Source organism: Fringilla coelebs (genome assembly GCF_963513975.1).
Source record: "Fringilla coelebs genome assembly, chromosome: 27".
Classification (NCBI taxonomy): domain Eukaryota; kingdom Metazoa; phylum Chordata; class Aves; order Passeriformes; family Fringillidae; genus Fringilla; species Fringilla coelebs.
Genome location: NC_140053.1, coordinates 1761982 through 1785338, shown reverse-complemented (window position 1 = coordinate 1785338; position 23357 = coordinate 1761982). Strand labels below are relative to the sequence as shown.

The window sequence follows — 23357 nt, the reverse complement described above, 5'->3', positions numbered from 1 at the left end:
AGCAAGATTTTTTTTTCATTGGTGTAAAAGCTTCTTTGTTATTTCCTCTGATATTTGGTTTTGAGAGACATTCTTTTACAAGAAAAAAACCCAGAAATAACTGAAATAGCAGTTTCAGTTTTTACAGCATTGTTTACAATGGATAAAATTGCTGAAGTATTTCAGAGTAGGTCCCAAAAATCTCTTATTTGCCATCAATTCAAGAGGAACTCTTGAAACATTTAATGACTCGTGGCTGTGTGAACACTCAGGAGGGCTCCAGGCTTGTCTGTGGTCTCTGGGTCTGCTCTCACTGAGGGCAAACATGATCTGGATGCTGGGCTATAATATCTATATTTTGGAAGATATTAATTGGGTTTTTTGTAAGCAGGAATGTATGTGCCATCTTCACAGCAAAATCCTTTGGTTTCTCCCAGGCCAGGCAGTACTTCCAACATGAAGTAGTTCACAAATTCATGAAAAAATGCAAATTTAATGTCAGTGGCACAGGACAAGGTGTCTGTAGTGATCCTCACAGCCTGTTCTAGGTTCTTGGCCAGGTTGTTGAAGCTCCTCCTTTGTCAGATTTTGGAATTTCTGTTAGGAAAGCAGAAGTGTTCTTTGTTGGCAAAGCAGGCTGTGGAGAATGATTTCTACTCTTCCTCAAAACTTGAACTGTTTCTTTGACTGAAATCCTCTGTGATGAATTCTCTCAGTGACTTTTTGTGCTGTGGGAGAAATTTTACAGGTAATCATCACTGGGATTTGCTTCCTCCTTTGTCAGCCAGGTCTGCTCAGCACTCTTCTGTGTCAGGGGCTTTGTGGGGACAACAAGAGAGCCACAGTGGGACATGTCACAATTCCTTGTCACACTGTGTCAGGACAGGGGAACTCTCCTGTCACCACAGGCTTATCACCTTGCCTGTCTGCTGGGTGCATTCCAGGGGGCAGAAGGGTTTTCTCTTGGTTTTTTGGGTTTTTTTTTTTTCCCTAAAATGAAAAGGTTGATTGTGTGTCAGTCTAATTATGCAGTTGTGCTGGCCTGAATTCCCTGCTCCCAGCACAGTGTGCAGTTCCAGACAGGGAGCTTGCACCAGAATGTCAGAGTGTGTGCTTGGTTTCACAGGAGCTGCCAGATCTAACCACAAATATTTAAGGTGGTCAGGCAGGAATGGGCTCCTTAAACCCTGCAGTCCAGGATTTTGTGTTAGAGGAGTGCACAGAGTTTTTAAACTAATAAAATTTGTGGCACCTGAGAACAGCTCTGCTTTTGAAAGCATTGAGTGTAGAATGGGAGCCTTTATAAGGGACTGAGAGCCACATGGCATTTGTGTGGTGCCAGAGTACTGTGATTTCATGGATGGGTTTCTTAGGAATATGTAGAAAATGTTATTGTGGGCTGCTTTTTAACAAGGACAATTATTTCCAATCAGCTGAATGTTGTAGGTGTGACAGCAAGATAAACTTCATGGGAAGGGGCTGAGGAACACAAGGGTTAATTTCAAACAAAGCTGCATCTCTTGAAAGGATACCCAGGGTTGATGGATGACTGGGAAACTAAGCCTTCTTTCCAAAGGTTCATCACAGAGCCATAGAATCCCAGGATGGTTTGGGATGGAAGAAAGACCCAGTGCCACCCCATGCCATGGGCAGGGACACCTCCCACTGTCCCAGGTCACTCCAAGCCCCAATGTCCAGCCTGGCTTTGGACACTTCAGGGATCCAGGGGCAGCCACAGCTTCTCTCTGTGGCCCTTACACAAAGCCCCTTTCTCTCCCTTTCCCCACAAACTCCTGTGAGATAATTCAGGGTCTCACTGAATGAGCAAGAACACATCTTGAATTTCCATGGTCCACTCAGTGACTTGGAAGTCCAAGCAGTCCCTTGATATTTGTAGTGTGCTGATGTAGCAAAAGAAATAGGAGGAAGATAAATATAAAAAAACTGAAAGTTTTTGCATCGCAAAAGATTTTTTTTTCTGAAAGTTAACCAGCAGAAATTGCATTGGAAAAAACACAAATCTTCCAAGTGAGGACAAAAAGTATAACCAGATATTTTAATAGTTTATGTGTGAAGAGGATCTTGGGTTGTTTAGCCTGGAGAAGAGTAGGCTCAGGGGAGACCTTGTTGTATCCTGTTATTTCTGCCTCGTGACAAGTTTGTTAATTGGTGCTCACAATCCAGCTCTTTGTGGCAGTATCTCATCTGTGCCAGAGCAGGTGGTATTTTTTAAGCCAAGGTGCACAGGGCATTTGTATCCTGTTATGTGAAAGACATTTATTCAAAAAAGGATTCTTTTTCTGCCCAGGGACAAAGGGATTCTATTTGAAATCTCCAGCTGAATATTGCATTTTGACAAACTGTATGGAAATGGGCCAGAGATCAATAATTCCTTATTGAAATAATACATAGAAATTTAAATTTGAAAGGTTCCCTACTTGCTGGTGGATGAAAAGAGACCATTCAGATGTGGTTTTAATGGTGCAGCCATGTGATTTGATTGCATTATCAAGTGTATCTCTGGAGTGAGGCAGTGGCTGTCTTTCCCCCCAGGATTATTCCGTTTGTCCGTCCCGTGCGTTACGAAGACGTGCAGCAGAAAGTGAAAACAGCCTTTGGGCAGCCCCTGGACCTCCACTACATGAACAACGAGGTACTGAGCTCTCAGTGCTCTCTGCATGACACCTCCTTTCCCCAGCACCAATTCCCTACCCAGAAATTGAATTTTGGGGTCTTTCTTTAATACAAACTCTTGTTGAATCCCTGATCCAAATGTGCTGATCCTGATAAAGCATCTCACAAACATCAGCATCTTGTTGCCTTTTTCTGGTCTTGTTTAGGACACTCTTTCTACATGAAACCAAATTTTCACTTCATTATTCTGGATTCATAGTATTCTGAGACCATTTTCTCATCAGAGAGTCAGGGGCTGACAAGTCTCTGTTCTTTGCAAGCAGCAAATCCAGGTAGCAATTCATACTTTTGTGGGTGATGCTTTAGAGGAATTTGCATTAGGGTCAGCCATCTCTCTGACTTGGGAGGAAAACCTCATTAAAAAGGACAGTAAGACAGCATTGGAGTGAAAATTTGGGGAATAACTGAGCAATCAGCATCTGGTGTTTTTCTAATGTTTGTTTAAATACCTATAGTAGAAGTAGACTGTTTTTTGGGGGTTTTTCCCTGTCTTTTCTAATGATTTTCTTCCATGCTCTTTATTTTGCAGCTCTCCATTCCTTTGAAAAACCAAGATGACCTGGATAAAGCTGTGGATCTCTTGGACAGGAGCTCGAATGTGAAAAGCCTGAGGATACTGTTGCTGTCCCAGGACAGAAACCATGTGGGTAACAACTTCTGGGACTGCAGCAAAATCGAGGCTCTAAAGCATGATGGAACATTAACTGAGTGGGACAGGGATTATAAAATCACTCTTGCCAGGCACAAATGCATGTGTTTATCCTCTTTGCATTGGCTCAGCTATAGGTGTCATTTTGTGTTGGGTTTTTTTTCCCTGACTTCAGCAGCTGTTTGGGGGCTAAAACATTGCAGCTTTTTAAGCAGGGTGACCTCTGCACCCTTTATCCAGCTCCCATGGACCTGCCCATGGTGGAGTTTATGTGACTTAGATCAGTCTCTTTCCTTACTCCTTTCAGGTGTATGCACTCATTAAATGTGCAACCATCCAGTAATTTAATGTTGAATTAAAGTATTTGAATTATGGCACCTTCTTTGCCTGTCATGTTCAAATAATTTTCAGAAGTCAGAATTTATTCCCTTGAAGTGTCTTTGGTTATGTTCTTTTCAAATAAGATAAATTCTATAACTCAAGAGGAGGGGAATATTGCACCTTCTTGTAAAACTAGGTGTGTTGGGTCAGGGGTAAAATTGAAATGTCTGCAGGTATTGAGCCCCTGCTTTAACACAAAATCTCAGTGGCTTGGGGGAGGTTCCATGTGTCTCATTCCTCTTCTTGCTTTGAATGAGATGAGGGCTCTGTGGAAAAATTACCTTTAATTAGATAATATCTAAGTTCAGGGGAAGGATGAATAAATTCATCTTGGCATCTCCAGACTGTTGGTGCTATTAAACTCTCCAGAATTTATTTTTACTTAGTCTGAGTTATGAATTTACTTTTTAAAGGCTGTGGGGAGTCAGGTTGCTTCTGAAACAGTGCAAGATTCAGAATTTATCTCTGCTGGCCAAGGTGACTGATGGAAATTGGAGGTGCTTCTGTATTCTGGTCTCAGGGGGGGACAGGAGCCCCTTGTGTTTCACAGGTGGTGTCAGACACAGACCTGCAAATCATGCCCTTGAGCTGAGCTGCACTTGTTCTACTTCTCTGACTCCTGTTTTACACCCTCATTGTAAACCTGGCTCTTTTGCTGTCTTTTTGTTTGTGTTTCCTGAATTAATAAGATTTCAGGCTCTAGAACTGTTGCTCAGCACTTTCTTGGTACTAAGCATAATATTCTTTTAAACTGTAGCCAGACTGCTTGAGCTCCTTCATCTCACTTTATTTTGCTTTATTCTTTTCATTTTACCCAACAGAGCAGTTCTTCACCCCACTCTGGACTGCCCAAGCAAGTCAGGATTAAAACTTCCCAATCTGTGGGGGATGTGAGCACACCCTACCAACAACCAGAACCCAGAAGCAGGCATCTGTCTGTCAGTGAGTATTTTTGCCACTTCTAAGTGTTTTTGTTTGTTGAAATGTAGCTTTTGGGCACTAGTGTTTATGGTACAGCATTTAGGAGAGCCATGAGAAATTGAAAGGTTATTCTAGGACAAGGCAGTTCATTTTCAAAAGCTCTTAATATGTTTACAGTAGAATGTTTCAAAGTTCCTTGCTAAGTTGTGGAACAGCTGAGGAGCTGCTAAAGGGGATGTCCTAAAGCCAGAGCCATTGTGGTTAGAAGTTTGGAAAGCTGATGTGAGTCTATGAAGCTTTTTATTTAGATTGGCAATTTCAGTTCATGTAACCTAGATTGGATTTTTTTTTGTGTTGGGCTTTGGAATCTGTCCTGACTCCTGTAATCAAGCATTTTGCTGGGAATTACTATTGCATATCCAGCTAGTGTCCTACATTCTGAGTTGCCTCAGCTTTCACTTCTAGAATTATCAGCACAAGGCAAAATCACAGGTGCACAAAAGAAAATCAGAAAAATCGGAGTGATATGTACCTTTGTCTCATTTCTTTGGGTTTCTCTTAGCCCAGTGAACTCCTGTTGGAGGAAAAGTTCATCTAAGACTTCTGTAGTTTTTATGACTTCCATCTCTGGCAGATTTGTCTGATTTCTCCCAATTTCTGTGTTACAACATACTCTTAAATGTGCATCACAATTCAAATCTGTTCTTGAATGATTCTCAAAGCTGTTAACCTTTATATGAAAAACTAAAACATGTAAAACACCTTCAAGGATTTATGGGCCAAAAAAAACCCAGCAAAGTCTGTGGTTTAGGGTTTGACTCCTTGGTGTGAAGCTCAATGAGCAGAGGGAAGGTGAGAGTGTGAAGGCCAGAGCCTGAAATGCTGCTCTGCATATTTCTGCTTCAGAAAGGAGAGAAGGTAAATTCTGCTGGAAGCAGAAGCAGAGGATGACTCTGTTTGTTACAACAGCTATTTTGGGGCTTGTCAGAGCTAATGCCTGAGGACAAGTGATGCCAGTCACACAGGGCAGTACCAGGAGCTGGGAATGTCAGAGTTGTTTTGTTTGCAAAGGAGTGCTTCAGTTTCATGAACTCTGTGATCTTGAGGCAGAATGATTGCATGATTTTAGATCAGTATTTGCAGTGCAAAGTATCAAATAATAAATCAGCTTAAACCACAACAGTCTCCATATTGGGGGGTCAAAATCAGAGTTGGATCCACACTGCCCTGAGCAGAGGTAACTGAGAGAGTGAGCTCAGAGGGAAGGACTTCTGGATAGAGCAGCAGTTCTCAGTGTGGCACTTGTCTAACAAACCTGCTTGTATCCTGTGGAGAGTTTGCTGATACCCTTCTGTACAATTTGCTTTTATGAAGCAGCAAACAAACAAAGTACTTGTGAAGTATGTGACTGAAATGGGGGCAGAAAGACTTTTACTATTCTTCCTAGTTTGAAGTTAATATGCATAAAAGGAGCAGCATTCCTTGGTCCTGAGAAGTGGTATCCATGCATGTCTGAACATCATGTTTCTTCTGTAACAGACAAATTGAATGCCAAAATAATTTCATTTAAAATATATCTAGATACATATTTTTCTTTACTGATGTTCTGAGGTATCCAGATAATGGTGCCAAAGCCAACAGACTGTAGCAAGTGTCTGTCATGGCTAAACTGTACAGTGATAAGGGGCCCCAGTTACACACTCTTTCCTGAATAACTTGTCATTCATCAGTCAAGAAACCTTTGCTTTTATTTTCTGAACGTGTCAGTACCAGACTGTTACATTATTAAGAGGTCCAGAAGAGTTCCAGTTGTGTCAGAGGTCTGCTGGTAATTTGGCAATAGCTTGGTCTTGCATCAATTTCTTCTTCCTTCTCTTTTCCTCTCTTGGGTTTGGAAGGGGAATGTGCCCTGTTTGCTGGTGTTTCAGCCAGAGAGACTCTCCAACTCCTACCATGTCATGCAATTAGAGTCCACAGCAGTGTTCAACTGAAGCTTTTTGCAGGAGGGAGAGGGGACCTGTGTAGTTCCTGAGCTCCAAACATCCCGAGCCCATTGTCACCAGTTCAGCGCTTTGGAAGTAAAGATAACTTTATTTAAAAGAAAAAAAAAAAGTTACTAAGCATTCTGGCAGAGCTTGTGTTTTTTCCACTCACTTCCTTTGATATACATGGATTTAGTACTTTAGGCTTCCTTTTCCTGCCCAGGGATGGGGCCTTTCCACAGCAGCAGCTGGGCCGGTGCCAGCAGCGCCGGGCTGGCTCTGCCCGTGGCATCTGTCGGAAGGAGTGAAAGTGCTCCCAGGGCTGGGGCAGCCCAGGCACTCCCAGGGTTATCCCACCCCTCCCAAGGGCTCATCAGCCCTCAGAGCTGCTTGGGACATAGCTCTGAGCAATAGATTGTGGACTTGACAATCTTGGAGGTTTTCTCCAGCCTTAATGATTCTATGATTTTATTAATCCCTTTTTTTTTTCATGTAGTTCACCCCCCTTGCGCTCTAAGTCATTTTCCTTCTGCAGCCCCCTGAAAGGTGTGTGCTCTGCTTTTCAGTCCACTTCTCCCAGCTCTTCCCTCTTTATTACAAATTCTATAGAAAATATTTTCCTTGGGAGAATATTTGCTGATCTTTACCCATCTTTCCTAGCACCTGAGTACACACAGTTAATTAAAGACAGTGTTGTGAGGGGCACAGCTTGAGAGCTGATCTCCACCTGCTGCCTCTGGCTTCATGTGTGACCTCAGGCAGATTGGCCTGGACCACAGCAGTTCTTGGAGCTCACAGTGGGAATTGGTGACAGCTGCAGGTGGATAGGTCACTGCAAAAAGGGTTTTTTTATTCTTGTATCTAAAGTTTCATCATCTTTGAGATCTGCAAGGAAGAAATAAACCCTAAGAGTGAAGTTTCTCTCAGTAGGTAGCACAAGAGAAACTCTTTAGGTAGTGCCACTAACAGATGATTAAACTGGAATTAAGCTCAGAAGGTTGAGCAGAAGAGGTTAAAATAGGTGACTGCTTTGTCAGGAGCTTCAGCAATAATCACACAGCATCTGAGACATCAGTACAGGTGCACATCAGACAGTTTGGTTTCCCTGGTCCCATGTCTGTAGGGTTCACTCTGGAGTTACTGGGGGATTATTGTATTTGCCCGTTGCCCCCAGACAAAGGAAGGAATGATGAATCTGACTGCATGTTCTCAGAAGGCTAATTTATTATTTTATGATACAAAATTATATTAAAGAATACTAAACTAAACTATACTAAAGAATACAGAAAGGATACTTACAGAGGGCTAAAAAGACAATAATGAAAACTCGTGACTCTCCAGAGTCCCAACACAGCTTGGCCCTGATTGGCCAATGAGTGAAAACAATTCACAGAAACCCAATGAAACAATCTCCAAACACATTCCAAAGGAGCAAAACACAGGAGAAGCAAATGAGATGATTACTGTTTTCATTTTTCTCTGAGGCTTCTCAGCTTCCCAGGAGAAAAATCCTGGGCGAAGGGATTTTTCAGAAAATGTGAATGTGACAGGGGATAGAGGTGGTGGGGATGGTGCTCATCAGACAGTTTGGTTTCCCTGGTCCCATGTCTGTCCACACTCTAGGGTTCACTCTGCAGTTCCTGTGGGGGGACAGAGGTGTGCTGTGGTGGGGGTGGCTGCTGCAGCAGTGTCCCCAGCAGCAGTGTGTCCCTGTCACAGGTTCCCAGAACACGGGCCGCAGCTCTCCCCCTCCCGGCTACGTCCCCGAGCGGCAGCAGCGCATCGCCCGCCAGGGCTCCTACACCAGCATCCACAGCGAGGGCGAGTTCATCCCTGAGACCAGCGAGCAGTGTGTGAGTACCCACCTGCCAAGGGGTTCTTGCCAGCATCTGGGCCTTCCTTTCCTCTCCCAAATATTCACTGGTTGTGGTTGCATCAACACCTTGAAGTGGTGAGGCACGCGTGGCTGCCCCGTCCCTGGAAGTGTCCTCAGAGCCTGATCTAGTGGAAGGTGTCCCTGCCCATGGCAGGAAGTAGAATTGGATGACCCTTAAAGTCCTTTCCAACTCAAGCCATTCTGGGTTTATAAAAGTGCTGCTTTGTGCATTTAAACAGCTTCAGATTGTAGCTGTGTAAGTTCAAAGCCTTTGTTGGGCTGCCAAAAGCAGTTCCCTGTTCTGGGCATTGCCCCTCCACCTCTGACTGAGCAGTTTTGGTGCTGTCACACATGTGACAAGGTTTCCTATTACCAGGTTTGTGTGACCCTCTTGCTTTTGAAATTCTGCTCTCCATTCAGAAAAGTGGGAAGTGAGGCCAAAGGGCGACTTGCAGGTGGAGGCAGCAGCACCAGCAGAGACTGTTCCTGAAGCCAGTTGGGATCAAAATGCAGCACAAGGCTGCTAAAGCTTGCATTTTTCACAGCGGAGTCCTTCAACAGCTAACAACTAAAGCAGTGCCTCATATTTTATATGAACCTAATTTCTGTGGGAGATAAAGGAAAATTATACATTTAAATAGGCCTAGACTCCCTTCTTCAGCTGGAGGCAAGCAGTCGTGGGCTCTGCTCCTCTGTCACAGCCTCTCCTGGGCCTTGGGCTCCACTCATGTTGCTGTGTGGTTTCTTCTGTGTTGCAGATGCTGGACCCTCTAAGCAGTGCTGAAAACTCGGTGTCAGGAAGCTGCCAGTCCTTGGACAGGTGAGCAGCCAGGTACAAATGTACAAACTGGTGAGAATGTGTGTGCTCAGGTGGAAATGCCAATTGTACTTACATAAAATCCTGTTTTCTATCTCATGCATTTTCTTGGAGGGAAACAAGGGCATTAACAAGAGCATTAAAGAGCATTAACTATGTCTTAAGGCTGTGTTATTTTCTGGCACAACCACAGACCAGCAAACTGGTGCTTCAGTAGCTTTAAGTTATAAATACAAAGTTCTGAAGCAAGCAGCCTGTTTGGAGCCGCCCCTCTGAGAACATCTGGCTGCAGGGTATTTAAACCTCTTTTAGACAAGGCTCTACTTGTTCATTTAGAAAATAAAACAACAACAACAACAAAAAAAAAAAACCCAAACAACAGCAAAACTTACTCTTGCCTTCTTTCTCTGTCAGTCCTTCTTTTCGGAAGTCACGGATGTCAAGGGCACAGAGCTTTCCTGACAATAGACAGGAGTTCTCAGGTATGTCTTTGCTACAAAGATTATTTGACCCAGACACTTTCTGCTCTTGGCTGGCTGCCCTCCCTGCTTGCTGGGATTGTATAAATAGAAGAAGTGGGGACACGATGATGGAAAAGCTATGAAGTTATTTATTGCCCCTTCCTAAAAACCTGCTGTTACAGGAAAATTCTGTTATTAGAAGTTATGTTTTTTTGAAAGAGCCTCACTTTTGTCTTTGCTTCTCCTGGCAGACCGTGAGAATCAGATCTATGACAAGGCAGGCAAAGGTGGCACCTACCCTCGGCGCTACAACGTCTCCATGCAGCACAAGGACTACAACGATGGTGAGTTGGTCTCACGGCTGGTCTCACACCTCCCATTCCAGGCTGGCAAAAAAAGATGAGACAGTGGCAGCCTCTACACGAGGGTAACTCCTATTTGGAGAGCCTGGAAGTGCCCTGCTCCTTGCAGTTAGTGCTGAGGTTGATGCCACATTTTCATGGAGACCAATGGTTGTTTGTAATTCTTTGTTTACTTTGTAATTCTTTGTCCTTTCTGGTGTTATCCAGGCTGAGTAGGGGATTGTGGATGTAGTTGTTAGACTTGGCCCTATATAAGTGCTTTCCTACCACAGAGATTCGTTATACTTTGCTAATTTGCATTGCAAACTTGCTTCTGGGTCTTTTAAATATAGCAGGGACTTAAAGAATTACATCTCTGCTCAGTCAGATGGCTTTATGCAAAATAATCTCTCAAAATTTCATGAGGTGCAAGTTGGCATAATCTTTCTTTGTGGTTTTTATTTGCAAGTCCAGGCACGTTATCTAGAAAGTCATTTTGTATGTAGTTGTTAACAAAACTCAGAGCTTGTGCTTAGAGCCTGTAAACCAGATTTTTCCTTTGGAAGGTAAGTTTAGATCTTACAGCACTGAGGGCATTACAAAGTGTTCTCTGCCTTCTGCTTTGGGAATGATCCAGGGCTGTACTGAACTCAGGCAGCACCAGCCCTGAGCTGTTATATTTTTGCATCTCGTCTGTTTGGCAGCAGATTCCGCTCCATGGGAACAGAGCAGAACTTGGGATTTCTCTCCCTTCTCCCTGCTGCTCAACCCCCAGCCATTACCTCCCACTTGCAAGCATTTATTTAAAGATATTCCTTCTCCCCAGGCCGGAGGACGTTTCCCAGGATCCGACGTCACCAAGGGAATCTCTTCACCCTGGTGCCCTCCAGCCGCTCACTGAGCACCAACGGGGAGAACCTGGGGCTGGCGCTGCAGTACCTGGAGCCGCGGGGCCGCCTGCGCAGCGCCGACAGCGAGAACGCCCTGGGAGTGCAGGAGAGGAACATTGCCACCAAGTGTAGGCTGGGCTCCTGGGGAGTGCCACAGGGAGGGCTCCAGAGCCAGGGCATTGCCAGAACCTGCCTTTAGCAAGCCCTTCCAACCACCTCATTCCCTGCTTTGAGGCTTGTTTGTCACACACTCAGGACGAGTGTTTTTGTCTTGGTTAGGAAAGAGAGGTGCCTGCTAAAGGAGACAGGAGCCTCCCCTGAAATGGAGAATGCAAACCTTCCCTACCCTTTCGAATTGCTATGAATTTTAAATTAAGGGGCTCTCAGACAAAAAATATGGGAGCAGGAAATAACAGTTCTTTAATAGGGAAGGAAAAAAATTAAAAAAGGATAAAATAAAACAATGCAATATATTAGAACAACACTGACAGAGTCAGAACTCAACCTGACACCCTGTGGGTCAGGGTGTTGGTGGCAGTCCAGTTGGAAAAGGGGCTGCAGTCCTCCTGGAGTGTCAGGCGTGGTTCTGTTGGAGCAGGGGGGTCCTGTAGGAAAGGATGTATTCTTCCTCCACAGATCCCTGGAAGAAGAAGCAGCTGCTGTTCCTCTGGGGAATGCAGTGGGAAGCTGTGCTGGTGTGTCAGAACCTCCAGATTATATCTGGGTAGCAATGCTTGGCTCCTCCCTTTGGGCGGAGCATCTCACAATGGGATGTTACAGTTCTTATCAGCCATGGGGTGACGTTCAATAGCCTCTTATCAGCAGATGTCCCCTGCCAGGGAGGAGTGACTGTGATCACTCAGAGAGAGAGATAAGGAGAATTGCCCACTTGACACAAGACAACTGCCATACAGATGATAATAGAATACATCTTGCCTTGCAATCTGGAACAGTTTTTCTTCTCAGATTTCTTCTGGGAGCTGGCCTTTCCCTTAAAAAGCGTTGCAAATTCAGCTAAGAAGTAAAAATTTGCTTGATCTAGATGATGTACAGGGTTCTTAAAACAGGCAGACAAGCTTGTTTATTTTCTTGCTATGTTAACATTTTCAGTCAGGCTTTTGGGTTACAGTTATTCTATTCGTTGGGAGCTGTATGTATTTCACTTGCTCCTTAGTAGAAGGATTTACTCCTGTATTAATGGCATCCTTGAGCTGTTTTGTTGAGCAGCTTTCTATTATAAAAATAAAAAAGAAGTGGAACATAAGTCATTATTGAAGAACTTTGTATATCCCATACAGTAATTTAAGGATCAAAATGAAGAGTAAGCTTGGTAGCAGAGTAAGGAGCATACTAAAATACTGACTGGCAGTAAATCTGATTAAATTAGTCATGTCAAAGCAAATCTCTCAGCTCTTCTGTATTTTCACACTGTTCAGATGGCTGGTTCTTGTCTTTGTTTTTAGAGTTTCTTGTTAGATCCAACATAATTGGATCCATTGAACTGCAGGAGTCTGGTAGTGTTGCTTTCAAAATTGGAGCTAAAGCACTTGTCTTTGAGTAATATGCTTTGGGATTAAGGGCAGTCTGAAAAACTGGGCTCAGATATTAATCCCTGGGTCAGGAGACTGCTGCTTATGAATGTGAGAGCTCCCAGTGCCCTGAGGATGGAACTTCCTGCTGGGGTGTTGGAGATGCTGCTTTACCTGGGTCTCATGGGTGTTTTTATAAAGTCTAACTGTTTAGCAGGTGAAGAAGATGCCCCCACAGTGCTAACACAGTCCCTACTCTATCAATGTCTAGTGGGTAATCATGACTTCTAATCTTTATGGTTAGAGAGAGCCTTCCCACAGAGGTTAACCCCAAACTAGCTTGGCAAATAAGCTCAGAATAATGTCCTTCAAGTTGTCCCAGAAGTTTTAAGTCATTCCCAGCTGGCTGGGATTGATTTAGCAAGGCTAATCCAGCTCTTCTTTATCTGATGCATGTGATAACTTCAGATCAAGGGTTGGAAGCTGCTCTTTAGTTGCTGCATCATCTCTTAAAGTAATGTTTTCATAGAATCCACCTGGTGGAATGAAATTTCACCAACCCCATTGAATAACTGGTCTGTAAAAGACATTTGCAAAATGTTTTGTGGTGTCATATTAATGGAACATCAGTCAGCAGATCCTTGAGTCTGGACGGTTGGATTCTGCTCAGAGCTCTGCCGCTGACACCCTACTCATGTTTATTCAACTACAGAATACCTGTTCAGTCCCAGTATGATGGAGATTGATCCTTGAAAAGCCCACCTTTGTTTTTAAAGAGTGTAATGAGAAGAGAAATGACTGGTGTTCTCTTTTAGCTCCGAGTGCTCCGATAAACTGGCGCAGGGGAAAGCTGCTGGGCCAGGGCGCCTTCGGCCGCGTCTACTTGTGCTACGACGTGGACACAGGCAGAGAGCTGGCAGCCAAGCAGGTCCAGTTTGATCCAGAGAGCCCTGAAACAAGCAAGGTAATTCTCATCTCAACCCTCTAAGATGCTGTACAATGTCTCTCTCTGTCTGTCCTTGAAAGCTGGCGTCTTATTTAGTTCCTACTAAGGTTTCGAGTCATGTGGAGAAGAATAGGAGTCATTTAAAAGTTACTTTTCTGTGTTATTAACTTCAGCTTGAAACTAAAATCCATTTTCTTGCTTCATTCTTGGCTCTCCTTTCTCAGCTTTTTGGGTTTTTGCCAGATTGCTTGAGGAATACTAGACTGCCCTGTGTTCCTGGTTAGACATGGATGTGAATGAAACTAAATCCAGCAAGAGTAGGGTTTTTTTTTCTTTTTTGAACAAAAAAAAAGCTGCTTGCACATGCAAAACCCACTTCTGGGTTTATATGGTGCACCCTGTATCAAGTGCATTAATTACCAATTTTCACTTCTGAATTCTCTGTGTTCTTAAAAACAAATGGAGCTGTGGGTTGTAAATTAATCAAGAGCAGTGATGTGACAACACTGGAGATGGGACAGGCACCTTGAAATTAGGGAACAGCACTCAACTTCCTGCACAGAGGATGCAACTGGAATGGCTTTTGGGTTCTTTGCTAGTGTTTTAAGAGTGTACCAGTTTCCCAATATTGAACAAATTCACTTTGAGCTAGAATAACTGATCCATGAAGATTTAATTATTCTGATTTTATATGGGATATTGGTGCCAAGATACGTCCTAAATTGGGAAGTTCTACTATGTCTGTGTTGTAAATCAGACAGTAACTCTGAGCCAAGGAGGAACAGGCTGAAATATATTTTGAAGGCACTAAAACTCCAAACCTTATACTATTATTTGGTCTGATGAAGCAGCTTCCACTGGTTCCATGTGTGCCTACAACACCCAGGTTCTTGCTCTAAGGTTCTGCATCCTCTCCCAGAGTGAGAGAGCTGAACCTGATACCTTCCCATGGCAGGGCTAGAAAGGTAAAAAATGGGGCTAATCTGGGGAGAAAACATTGTTCCTTTTTCTGTAAATCCTCATGCTTCAGTACCTTTGATGTTCCTCCTGTTCAGTCCCTGGATTCAGCAAGAACCTGATACTTCTTCTGAGCAGCAAACATTTGTGATTCCATCTGAAATTCTTGGAAAACTTCTTTGCACTGTGATACCCTGTTGTCTGTGGCAAGAGCAAAGCAAAGGATCAGTTTCATGTGCAGAGCTGCAGATTCTTTGAAGTAAATAGGAGAGGAAGCTGTTTGTGGGGCTTGATTCCAGTAAATCATCAGTGTGATCAGAACAGGACTGGGTGACAGAAACTTAGCAACTCTTAGCACCTGTTGTTTTGCTCTCCAGTGGTTTGTGGTTCCAGTTCTGTAACTGTATTCAGAGCTGCTTCATAATGACACTCACAGCTTAGTGAGAGAAGTGAGGTTATACCTGTGTTGTGGGTGGAGAATCCTTTCAGCCACCCAGGATAAAGCCATGCACATGACAGAATCAAGGCAAGAAGCAAAGTTTTTCTGGTACTAAATCAGTGTATGATACAGCCTGTGTTCTATCAAAGCTTCCACACCAACACTTACCTGCAGATAATGCAGCAAAAATGAACAGGAAGCCCTGGTAATGTTTGCCTTTTCCAAGAAGCAGATAAATGATGTCATGGATTACACTTCTCAGTGTGGTAGCGGTCTCATCCTGCCAGTGACATGACAAATTTATTATTTTTTTATATTTATTATATATTTCCTGGGGCTGCAATCTTATTTTCTCCTTCAACATCCACAGGAGGTGAGTGCTCTGGAGTGTGAAATTCAGCTGCTGAAGAATCTCCAGCACGACCGTATTGTGCAGTATTATGGCTGCTTAAGGGATCGGGCAGAGAAGACCTTGACCATCTTCATGGAGTACATGCCAGGGGTAAGAACAGCACAGAAGGCTTTGTTAGTTGCTCTGATCCCCCTAACTGTGTCATCTGCCTCAGACCCTCTTAGAGCTGTGCCTTCTCAGGCTCATAATGTCACCACTTTCATTTTATTAATGCCCTCTTTGGTTTTTTCCTTCAGTGTCTTCTACTTGAAATGCATTCTCTGTAACAGTCATTAAAGCCAGTTATTTTTTTCAATCTAAATTTGTTCTACCAAAGTACCCCAAAGGACTTGGGCCAACCTGTAAGTCCTGGTAACTGAATTTCCAGAATCATGGGACAGTGAGGCTAAAAGTAACTCTCCAAAAAACGAGGCTTTTGACCCAGATAAGTCTGCTGAGCTATTTTATTGCTTGTCTTCACAACAAGTTGTACCAGCAGACAGAACCTCCTTAGGCTGTTTTTGCCATGAAGCCTGTCCTTGCTGTCCTTAAAAAGAGCTTCTTAGGGCAAGATGCTCATAGAAAGGCTTTAGCAGAGGGCAGAGTTCATTGCAGGGCCAGCTGGTGTGTAACACCCAGGGCTTTTGGGAGTTGAATGGACACTGCAAGGTCTGTGCTTTGTCACCTCTTTGCCAATTCTTTCCCTTTCTTTGTGGCAGGGGTCAGTGAAGGACCAGCTGAAGGCGTACGGGGCGCTGACGGAGAACGTCACCCGCAAATACACGCGGCAGATCCTCGAGGGCGTCTCGTACCTCCACAGCAACATGATCGTGCACAGGGACATCAAGGGTGAGAGCAGGGCCAGAGAGCTCTCCCTGTCACTTTGAGAGCAGAGGGGTTTCATGTGGGCACCTACAGTGGGGTTCTTGAGCTCGTTGCAGTTTTGGAGGAAGAATTGGTTTTGGTGTCTAAACCTCAGTTTGTGTCCACATAAAAGCTAAGCTCTAAAGTTTGCTTTTTCCCTGGTGCTTCGTGTTCAGGACCAAGTGGAGATTGACTTGTTTATTGTAGGAGTTCAAAGTGGTTTAATTAGCTACATCTGTTACCCAGCTGACCAGAAAGCAATGCTTGCACTCACCAAAGCAGCATCCCAATAAAATCCTTCTCTACACAGCTCTGTTCTCCCTCAGCCCTTGGCCTGGGGGCCCTGCTAGGCTGGTTGAGCTGTTTACAGGCACTGTAACAATGCTGGTGCTGACTCAGCTCTCATTTCCCTCCCCCCTTCACTTCCTTGTGTTTTTCCCTGAAGTTTTTCCCATTTACAGCCATTAGCAATTGGCTTGTCTACAACCTGAATTAAAGAAATGATGTTTAGCAGGTCACCTGAGGCTTAACGGGGAGAGAGCCATACCATGAGCACGGCTATTTGTGCTTGGATATCCTTCTGTCGGCTGCACATCCAACAGCTGGATCTCATGAAAACAGCTGTCTTGGGTTTTTTTTTGTTTTTTTGCTTCTGTCCAGGTGCCAATATTCTCCGTGACTCTGCTGGGAACGTGAAGCTTGGGGACTTTGGGGCCAGCAAAAGGCTGCAGACAATCTGCATGTCGGGGACAGGCATCCGCTCCGTCACGGGCACCCCGTACTGGATGAGCCCGGAGGTGATCAGCGGCGAGGGCTACGGCAGGAAGGCAGACGTGTGGTGAGCCTCTCCCTTGCTGCCCACAGATCACTGCACAGATCTGCCATCTGAGCATCCAGATTCACACCTTGTCTGGATGAAAAGTTTAAAGAAAATTGAAGCCACTGGTTTGAGTTCAAGACATAATCTTCCGCAGGCTGTGCTTGGCAGGGTTGACACCCAACAACTCATTTCGTTTTTCAGGAACAGTTTCCACTCATTCCTCACTCAAACTGATAGCTGTTTTTTTGCTTTCTGGCTGGTGCAATGTTTTTATCCTTGTGCTCTCAGGCACTTGGTGGAATTCCTGGGTGTCCTAAGCAGGGCCAGGAATTGGGATGATGATCCTTGTGGGTCCCATCCAGCACAGGACACTCTGTGATTCTATGATATCCCTTAGAAGATTGTCTAGGGAAAGCCTGTTCATTTAGATATAAAATGAGAGTTATGCTTAAAATGTACTGGAAATTAATAGAATTTTAGCTTTAAAGGAAAGATGCTCAAACCTGGAATAACAGAAAAGATCCAGGTCAGATCACAAGTGATCTGCATGAATGGAAACTGTAGCTGTGCTATTATTGGCATAGCCAAGGAGGAGCCTCTATCAAAAGAGCAAAATGGTGCTGTGCCAAAGTGTTAATTTTGGGGACCTTAAAAAGGTGAGATTATAAAACTTAAGTAAACAACTGGGACAAAAGGTCTGGTTGTGCCTCCACAGTAAAGCAGGACCTGTTTCCTGTCCAAGCAGCAAGTGGAAACACGGCTGAAACTTTTCTTGTCTGCAAAGAGTTAAGTCCTGCAGACTGTCCCAGTTGGGATGCTTGGGGAGAGAGGGGAGCACGTGCCCTTCCCCCTGGGTTGGTGCAGTTGTGGATTTCCTCTTGGTGCTGACATTGGTCCATTCCCATCAAAGAGTGGCTGCCCTTGGCCAGACTCCAGTTCCTACAATCCCAATCATTATTTTGGGGGGGTCACAATTTTCCAGTGCAGCGCTGCTCCCAGGGTGGATGTGTATGGCCCAGAGGCTCAAAAACGTAACAAATCCATCCACCTGGCTCTGTGCCACTGCTGCAGGCCCCTCTCCAGTTTTCTTTTTCCTAAATAGCAGAATATGTGAGCTATTTGTTATTGCTGGAGTGACTTGACATGAAAAACATTCCTGCTGTTTGCTGAATATCTTAAAGAAACCGGATCTGCTTAAACGGTATAAATCAGTCTAAACAATAATATATCCCTGCTTGCTTTTGAGCAAGCCCCCAGCACTTCAGCACACATGGTTTGCATTTTCTGTACTCTGTTCTAGTAAGCCTGAAATGGCTGGAAAACTGTAAAATTTTCACGTTGGATTTTAAACCTTGTCGAGAAATCAGTTCTTGCATATTCACTGCATTTAATTCCTTTCCTCCTTGTCTTGGCAGTTGATGCAAGTCTGCCTCTCACCATGCCTTTTCCTTGCATTTCACCTCAAAAGAGGGTTTAGTTTTAAGGTAGAGGAGGCAGTTTTGCCTTTTTAATGTAAAGACGTGATAAAACCACAGGATTGGATATTAAAAACTCACTAATGACTTTTACTTAATCTGTGGCCTGGAGGAAGCAATTAATCCTTTTTGAATAAACCCCAATCAGTGCAGTGCTACAGCAGCCATCTTCCCTGGGAAGGTGCTGGAGTCACATTGCCTCAGAAAGGTGGCTCAGCCATGTCCCCAGGATCACATCCTTGCCCTGAAGTAGCCTGCAGAGCCCCATTAACTTTACAAGGAATTTTTCCTTAAGGTAATGATGCATCTGTCCCACAGGGATTTAACTTACTGCCTTCCCAGTTTGGAACTGTTAAGATTTCAATTAATTTTTGACTGATGCTTGGTTTCTTGTGGAGATATTATTAGGTTATTTTTTCCCAACGTGGGCATTTTGAGGCTGTGACTGAAAAGAGATTTTGCTGAAATGGCTTTGTGGGGTCAACAAGCTCTGATTCACTGAACCTTGAGTGTTAAAAAAATCTGTTTTCTACCTTGCAACTCAGCAAGTTGAGCCTCTGAGCAGCCTGGTCTAGTGGAAGGTGGAAGGGGGTTGGAACAGGATGGTCTTGAAGGTCCTTCCAACCCAACCCGTGCTGTGACTCAGTGATTCTCCAGGTGCTTTTGAGGTACAACAGGAGCAGCAGCACCTGGAGGACCAGCGAGCTCAGATGTCCCTCTGACCCCTCTCATCCTCTGATAACACAAATGTTTCCTGAGAGTTTGAGCAAAGGGGAGCAGGGCACTTCCCTGGCAGCAGGAAAAGCAGCTGTTGGCACCTCTGGCTCTGAGCACACACTCCCCCAGAGCTGCACCTCGCTGTTGGCTGCTGGGGAGCTCTCCCTGAACACTGGGCATTACTGAGTGAATTCTCATTTGGTTTTTTTTCCTGTTTGCTTTCCAGGAGCCTGGGCTGCACCGTGGTGGAAATGCTGACAGAGAAGCCCCCCTGGGCAGAGTACGAAGCCATGGCAGCGATCTTCAAAATCGCCACGCAGCCCACCAACCCCCAGCTCCCCTCCCACATATCAGAACATTGCAGGGACTTCCTAAAGCAGATCTTTGTGGAAGCCAGGCACAGACCCTCTGCTGAAGAGCTGCTCAGACACCAGTTTGCACAGCTCCAGTACTGAATTACCTCCCTTGCTCGCAGCTCCTGCCGGGCTCTCCGTGCCCTGTCTTGTCTAGTTGCAACTGCCCGTTGTGGTGCTGCATCTTCAAAATGCCAACTCAGCTAGGCCTAGTCCTTTGGGAAGTTCTGCCAAGGAACTTAGGGTCTGCTCTTGTGCCTGATTCCTTCGTTTGCTGGACTGATGTTCATCCTGCCGACAGCTGTCCGAGCAGAGCTGCATTTTTGCCCCAGATTTTGTTACCTGGATGTGACCTTGCAGCTGGCTGGGTGTTTTCTGCAGGAAGGGGAATCTGACAAGGAACATAGGAGAAACCTGAACCCAACTGGGAGCTGGAAGAGCTCCACTCTGTCCAAAACAGAAACATGCACCAGCCTCCAGACCAGCTCTGCCTGTGGGAGTCCCTGGTTTTCCCCTCCTGGGGCTCCAGAGGCATCTCCAGTACCTGAATCCAGCAAAAAGCCATGTGTCATGCTCACTATAGTATGGTATATTTTTCTTCTTGAGTATTCAGCATCTGAAGGTGTTCAGAAGATATTGATTTCAAAGTATGTGAATAGTGTTATTTTATAATGAACCCGTGGATTTGGGGCTGGGGGTGAGGGAGGTCTTTCCAGCTAAATGTCAGGATAATCAGACAAGTTTCAGCAGAATGCAATCACTCCAGGGCCTGAGGGAAGGGCTCTCCCATTAACATTGGAAAATCTGGAGCTAGGTTTGATCTGACAGTGTCATTTAGTTTGTGTCATACCAAACAAATCTGTGCTCCTGCTTCCTCTCTCTGGAGCTGCTGGGTGCAAACAAAACCCCTCTGGAAGGGAATTCAGTGGAATTCAGCTTCCTCCTGCATCTGTCTCTTTGGCTGGTAACTTTTTACCATCCTTTTAACCAAAGATAGCCCATCTGGTGCCCAGGAAATTCAGAGTTTCTTTGAGAACATGGCCTAATGGAAAATGGAGAGTTTCTTGGGGAAAATTACCTGGACACTTGTTGTGTTGTGCACAGGGAGCTGGAATCAAGCTCAACCCTTTGCTGTGCATTGTTTGAATTACAGGTGTGCAAGTGATCATTTAAGAGTTCCATAAAAATGTTACAGTCTAACTTAAATAAGCTTTTGTAGGAGTCAAGTCAAACAGGGAACCTCAGACAACATTTAAAATGGTAGCAAATATCTAAAATTACCTGGAGATCCCCAAACAGGTACCAGCAAAGCATATCCAAGTGATTGTGCACTTGGAAGACGGCACGGGTGAGAGGACTGAGGTCCTGATGGCCTCAAATCCTCTGTGCTGATTTGGGCACTAATAATCTTTATTTCAGTCGGGAAAGACCAGCAGGTTTTAAGTGCTGGGGATTCATGGAGTGATTATAAGTTACCTCTGAGAAATGAAACTAAGAAAAGCAAATGTTAATTAACTAAAATATTGCTTTATAGGGCAACACTGAAGGTGTTCTGCTCTTGTATTGGAAACCATATTAAGGTTCCACACACCTCCACTCTTCTCCCCCATAAAAAATTGAAAATTGCTTCATAATGCAGTAAAATTAAGTTTTTAAGTGAATACTAATAGCAGGATAAGGCAAGTTTTAATGAAACCAAGCTCCTTCAACACATGAAAAATACTGTGTTGAATTAAAAGAGGAAAAAAAAGAACCCTGAAAGCCCCAACCAACCAAAAGTCCTGAAAAGCTTTAACGATATGAAATGTTTTATCTGTGCCAAACCCAGAGCAAAGTGTAGCCAATAAAAACTGGTGTTGGTTTCCTTGCCAGGCTCCCTGCACTACTCCAAGGATGCACTGTCCCACTTGTGGGCACTTAGGGGATCCCTTTTATGAAAGCCCTTGTTCCATAATTTATTTAATTATAATGAGAGCACTTCAACTGATCTTTTCCCAGCCAGGAACTTGACTCCAGATTGTCCAGGCCCTCGGCCTGACTTCTGGCTTGCACTTCACTGTTGCCATGAAGGGAGGTGAGGGTGTGAGCTGGGGAGCTTGTCCCAGCACTCTGCTGGGAGTGTGGGACCATCCCTGCAGTCTGCATGACAGAAGGAGGGGGATCAGCACCAGCTCTTGGAGCCTCGCATCCTGAATGTACCAAAGATTGGAGTCTGCACCCCCTGCCCATCACCTGCAGGAATCAGGAGCACCGTGACATCTGCATCCCTCTATCCTTGGCTTCTCCTCACCAAATCCAGACCTTCTCCCAGGGTTTTTTCTCTTGCTGTCCCACGTGCTGTGATCTGGGAGAGAACAGGGCGCGAGGAAAGGGCAGAACTTCTGTCAGAGCACCTCAATCCTCAGGAGCTGCCGTGGCTTTTACCTCACCCGCATCCCGGGAGGCGCTTCCAGAGCAGAGCAGGAGCAGGCAGGACTGATGGCTCAGCGCTGTCCCCGCAGTGCCAGCCCTTCCCTGGGCTGGCTGTGCCTCCTCTGTGCCAAGGCCAGCCTGGCATGGGAGCAGCACCCCCTGTACAGTGACAGAGAACACGGGGCCAGCTCGGACTGGCGCGTTCGGCACAGGAACAAGCCAAAGCATTACCTGTATGTTTGGAGATGCACTTTTCTGAATGTAGTTTATATCGCTCTTTTTTAGCTCTTTTTACATCATGTAAACGGTGATGCCTCATTTTATTTTATTTTTTTTTTTAATTTATATCGTAAAAGATCATATTTGGTGATTTTTATATATATCGACTGTTATGGGGTGGGGGGGGAGGTGGGGAAATAAATTTGACGCCTTTATGAATTTAAAAAGGAAAAAAAGCAGCTGGTTTTGCAGAGAATTTGCTGATGGTTTATAATGAGTAGAGCCAAGCCAAAATGCCTCTTTGTTTCCTCACAGCCCTCTTGATTATGGAAAAGGAAGATCTGGATTCCTGAGTCCACTGCTCTCATTAATAACTTGGGGCTGACATTAATACCAGGGGCTTTTAACAGCCCTGGCAGCAAAAGAGTTTCAAGTGGACAGAAATGTAATTATACCTCAGAATTGAATTATATCTGGCCTCTTTATCCTGGCAGAGTAGGAAAAAACTGGGAATAAACTCATTTAGGGAAGAGTGGAAGAGGAGGAGTGCCAGACTGACAATAAGCTATTGTGTCAATTCCAAATGTCATGTTGGATTTCCTGCTGTTCCTTCCAGGGAGGGATATATAGGGAATATTGACTGTTGGGGTCCCTGATGGAAGGTGCTGCAGAAATGGAGAATATTCTGTTTGACAAAGAATTTCTTATCAGAGTCCCAGTGTCCTGAAATTATTAAAACTAATCAGAAAAGTGTCCAAGATTCCCATTGGAGAGGAACTTGGGGGAATGTGGCTGTCCCTGAGGCAGTTAGGGAACAAAGCAGACACATTTTGGTCTTGGTGTGACGATTCTGTGCATTCCAGGTTATTTGCTTGTTCTCCAGAAAATCCCATCTTTGCCCATTCTGTGGCAGTTAGGTTGCATCAGTTTGGATGGGGTTTTGGGGTGGGTTTTTTGCCTAATTTGGAATAACATTCCAAAGGACTGGAAGCTGCTCCAAAGAGTTCCCATTGGTACCAGTTACCAGCATAGTCTGACCAGGAGGGAAAAGACAAGTGTGCCAGGAGCAGTTCAGAAAGGAAGAAAAGGATTTTGTTATCACCATAAATGATGCAAAGCAGGGAGAAAGGGCTTTAACCTGGATTGTGCAGAAGACCTTGACCCAGTAGTCTCTATTTACCGACCGGGGGCTTGCAGTGCAAAGCCAGGCCAATGTATCATTTTATTTACAATAAAATTATCAT

General features: G+C 44.6%; 1 protein-coding gene across 2 annotated transcripts in view; it reads left to right on the top strand.

Annotated features, from left to right (window-relative positions):
* The window catches only part of MAP3K3 (mitogen-activated protein kinase kinase kinase 3), a 32074-nt gene extending 8717 nt beyond the window's left edge, over positions 1 to 23357 (top strand). The window contains exons 5-17 of one of the 2 annotated variants that reach the window (XM_084222094.1): positions 2533 to 2632; positions 3203 to 3316; positions 4525 to 4645; positions 8326 to 8459; positions 9241 to 9302; positions 9714 to 9781; positions 10012 to 10104; positions 10928 to 11119; positions 13336 to 13484; positions 15233 to 15364; positions 15973 to 16102; positions 16778 to 16955; positions 19356 to 23357. In XM_084222094.1, coding sequence (XP_084078220.1) covers positions 2533 to 2632; positions 3203 to 3316; positions 4525 to 4645; positions 8326 to 8459; positions 9241 to 9302; positions 9714 to 9781; positions 10012 to 10104; positions 10928 to 11119; positions 13336 to 13484; positions 15233 to 15364; positions 15973 to 16102; positions 16778 to 16955; positions 19356 to 19584 — 1702 coding nt within the window. In that variant the 3' untranslated portion in view covers positions 19585 to 23357. The remainder of the gene's footprint in view (positions 1 to 2532; positions 2633 to 3202; positions 3317 to 4524; positions 4646 to 8325; positions 8460 to 9240; positions 9303 to 9713; positions 9782 to 10011; positions 10105 to 10927; positions 11120 to 13335; positions 13485 to 15232; positions 15365 to 15972; positions 16103 to 16777; positions 16956 to 19355) is intronic. The other variant, XM_084222095.1, reaches the window with a different exon arrangement.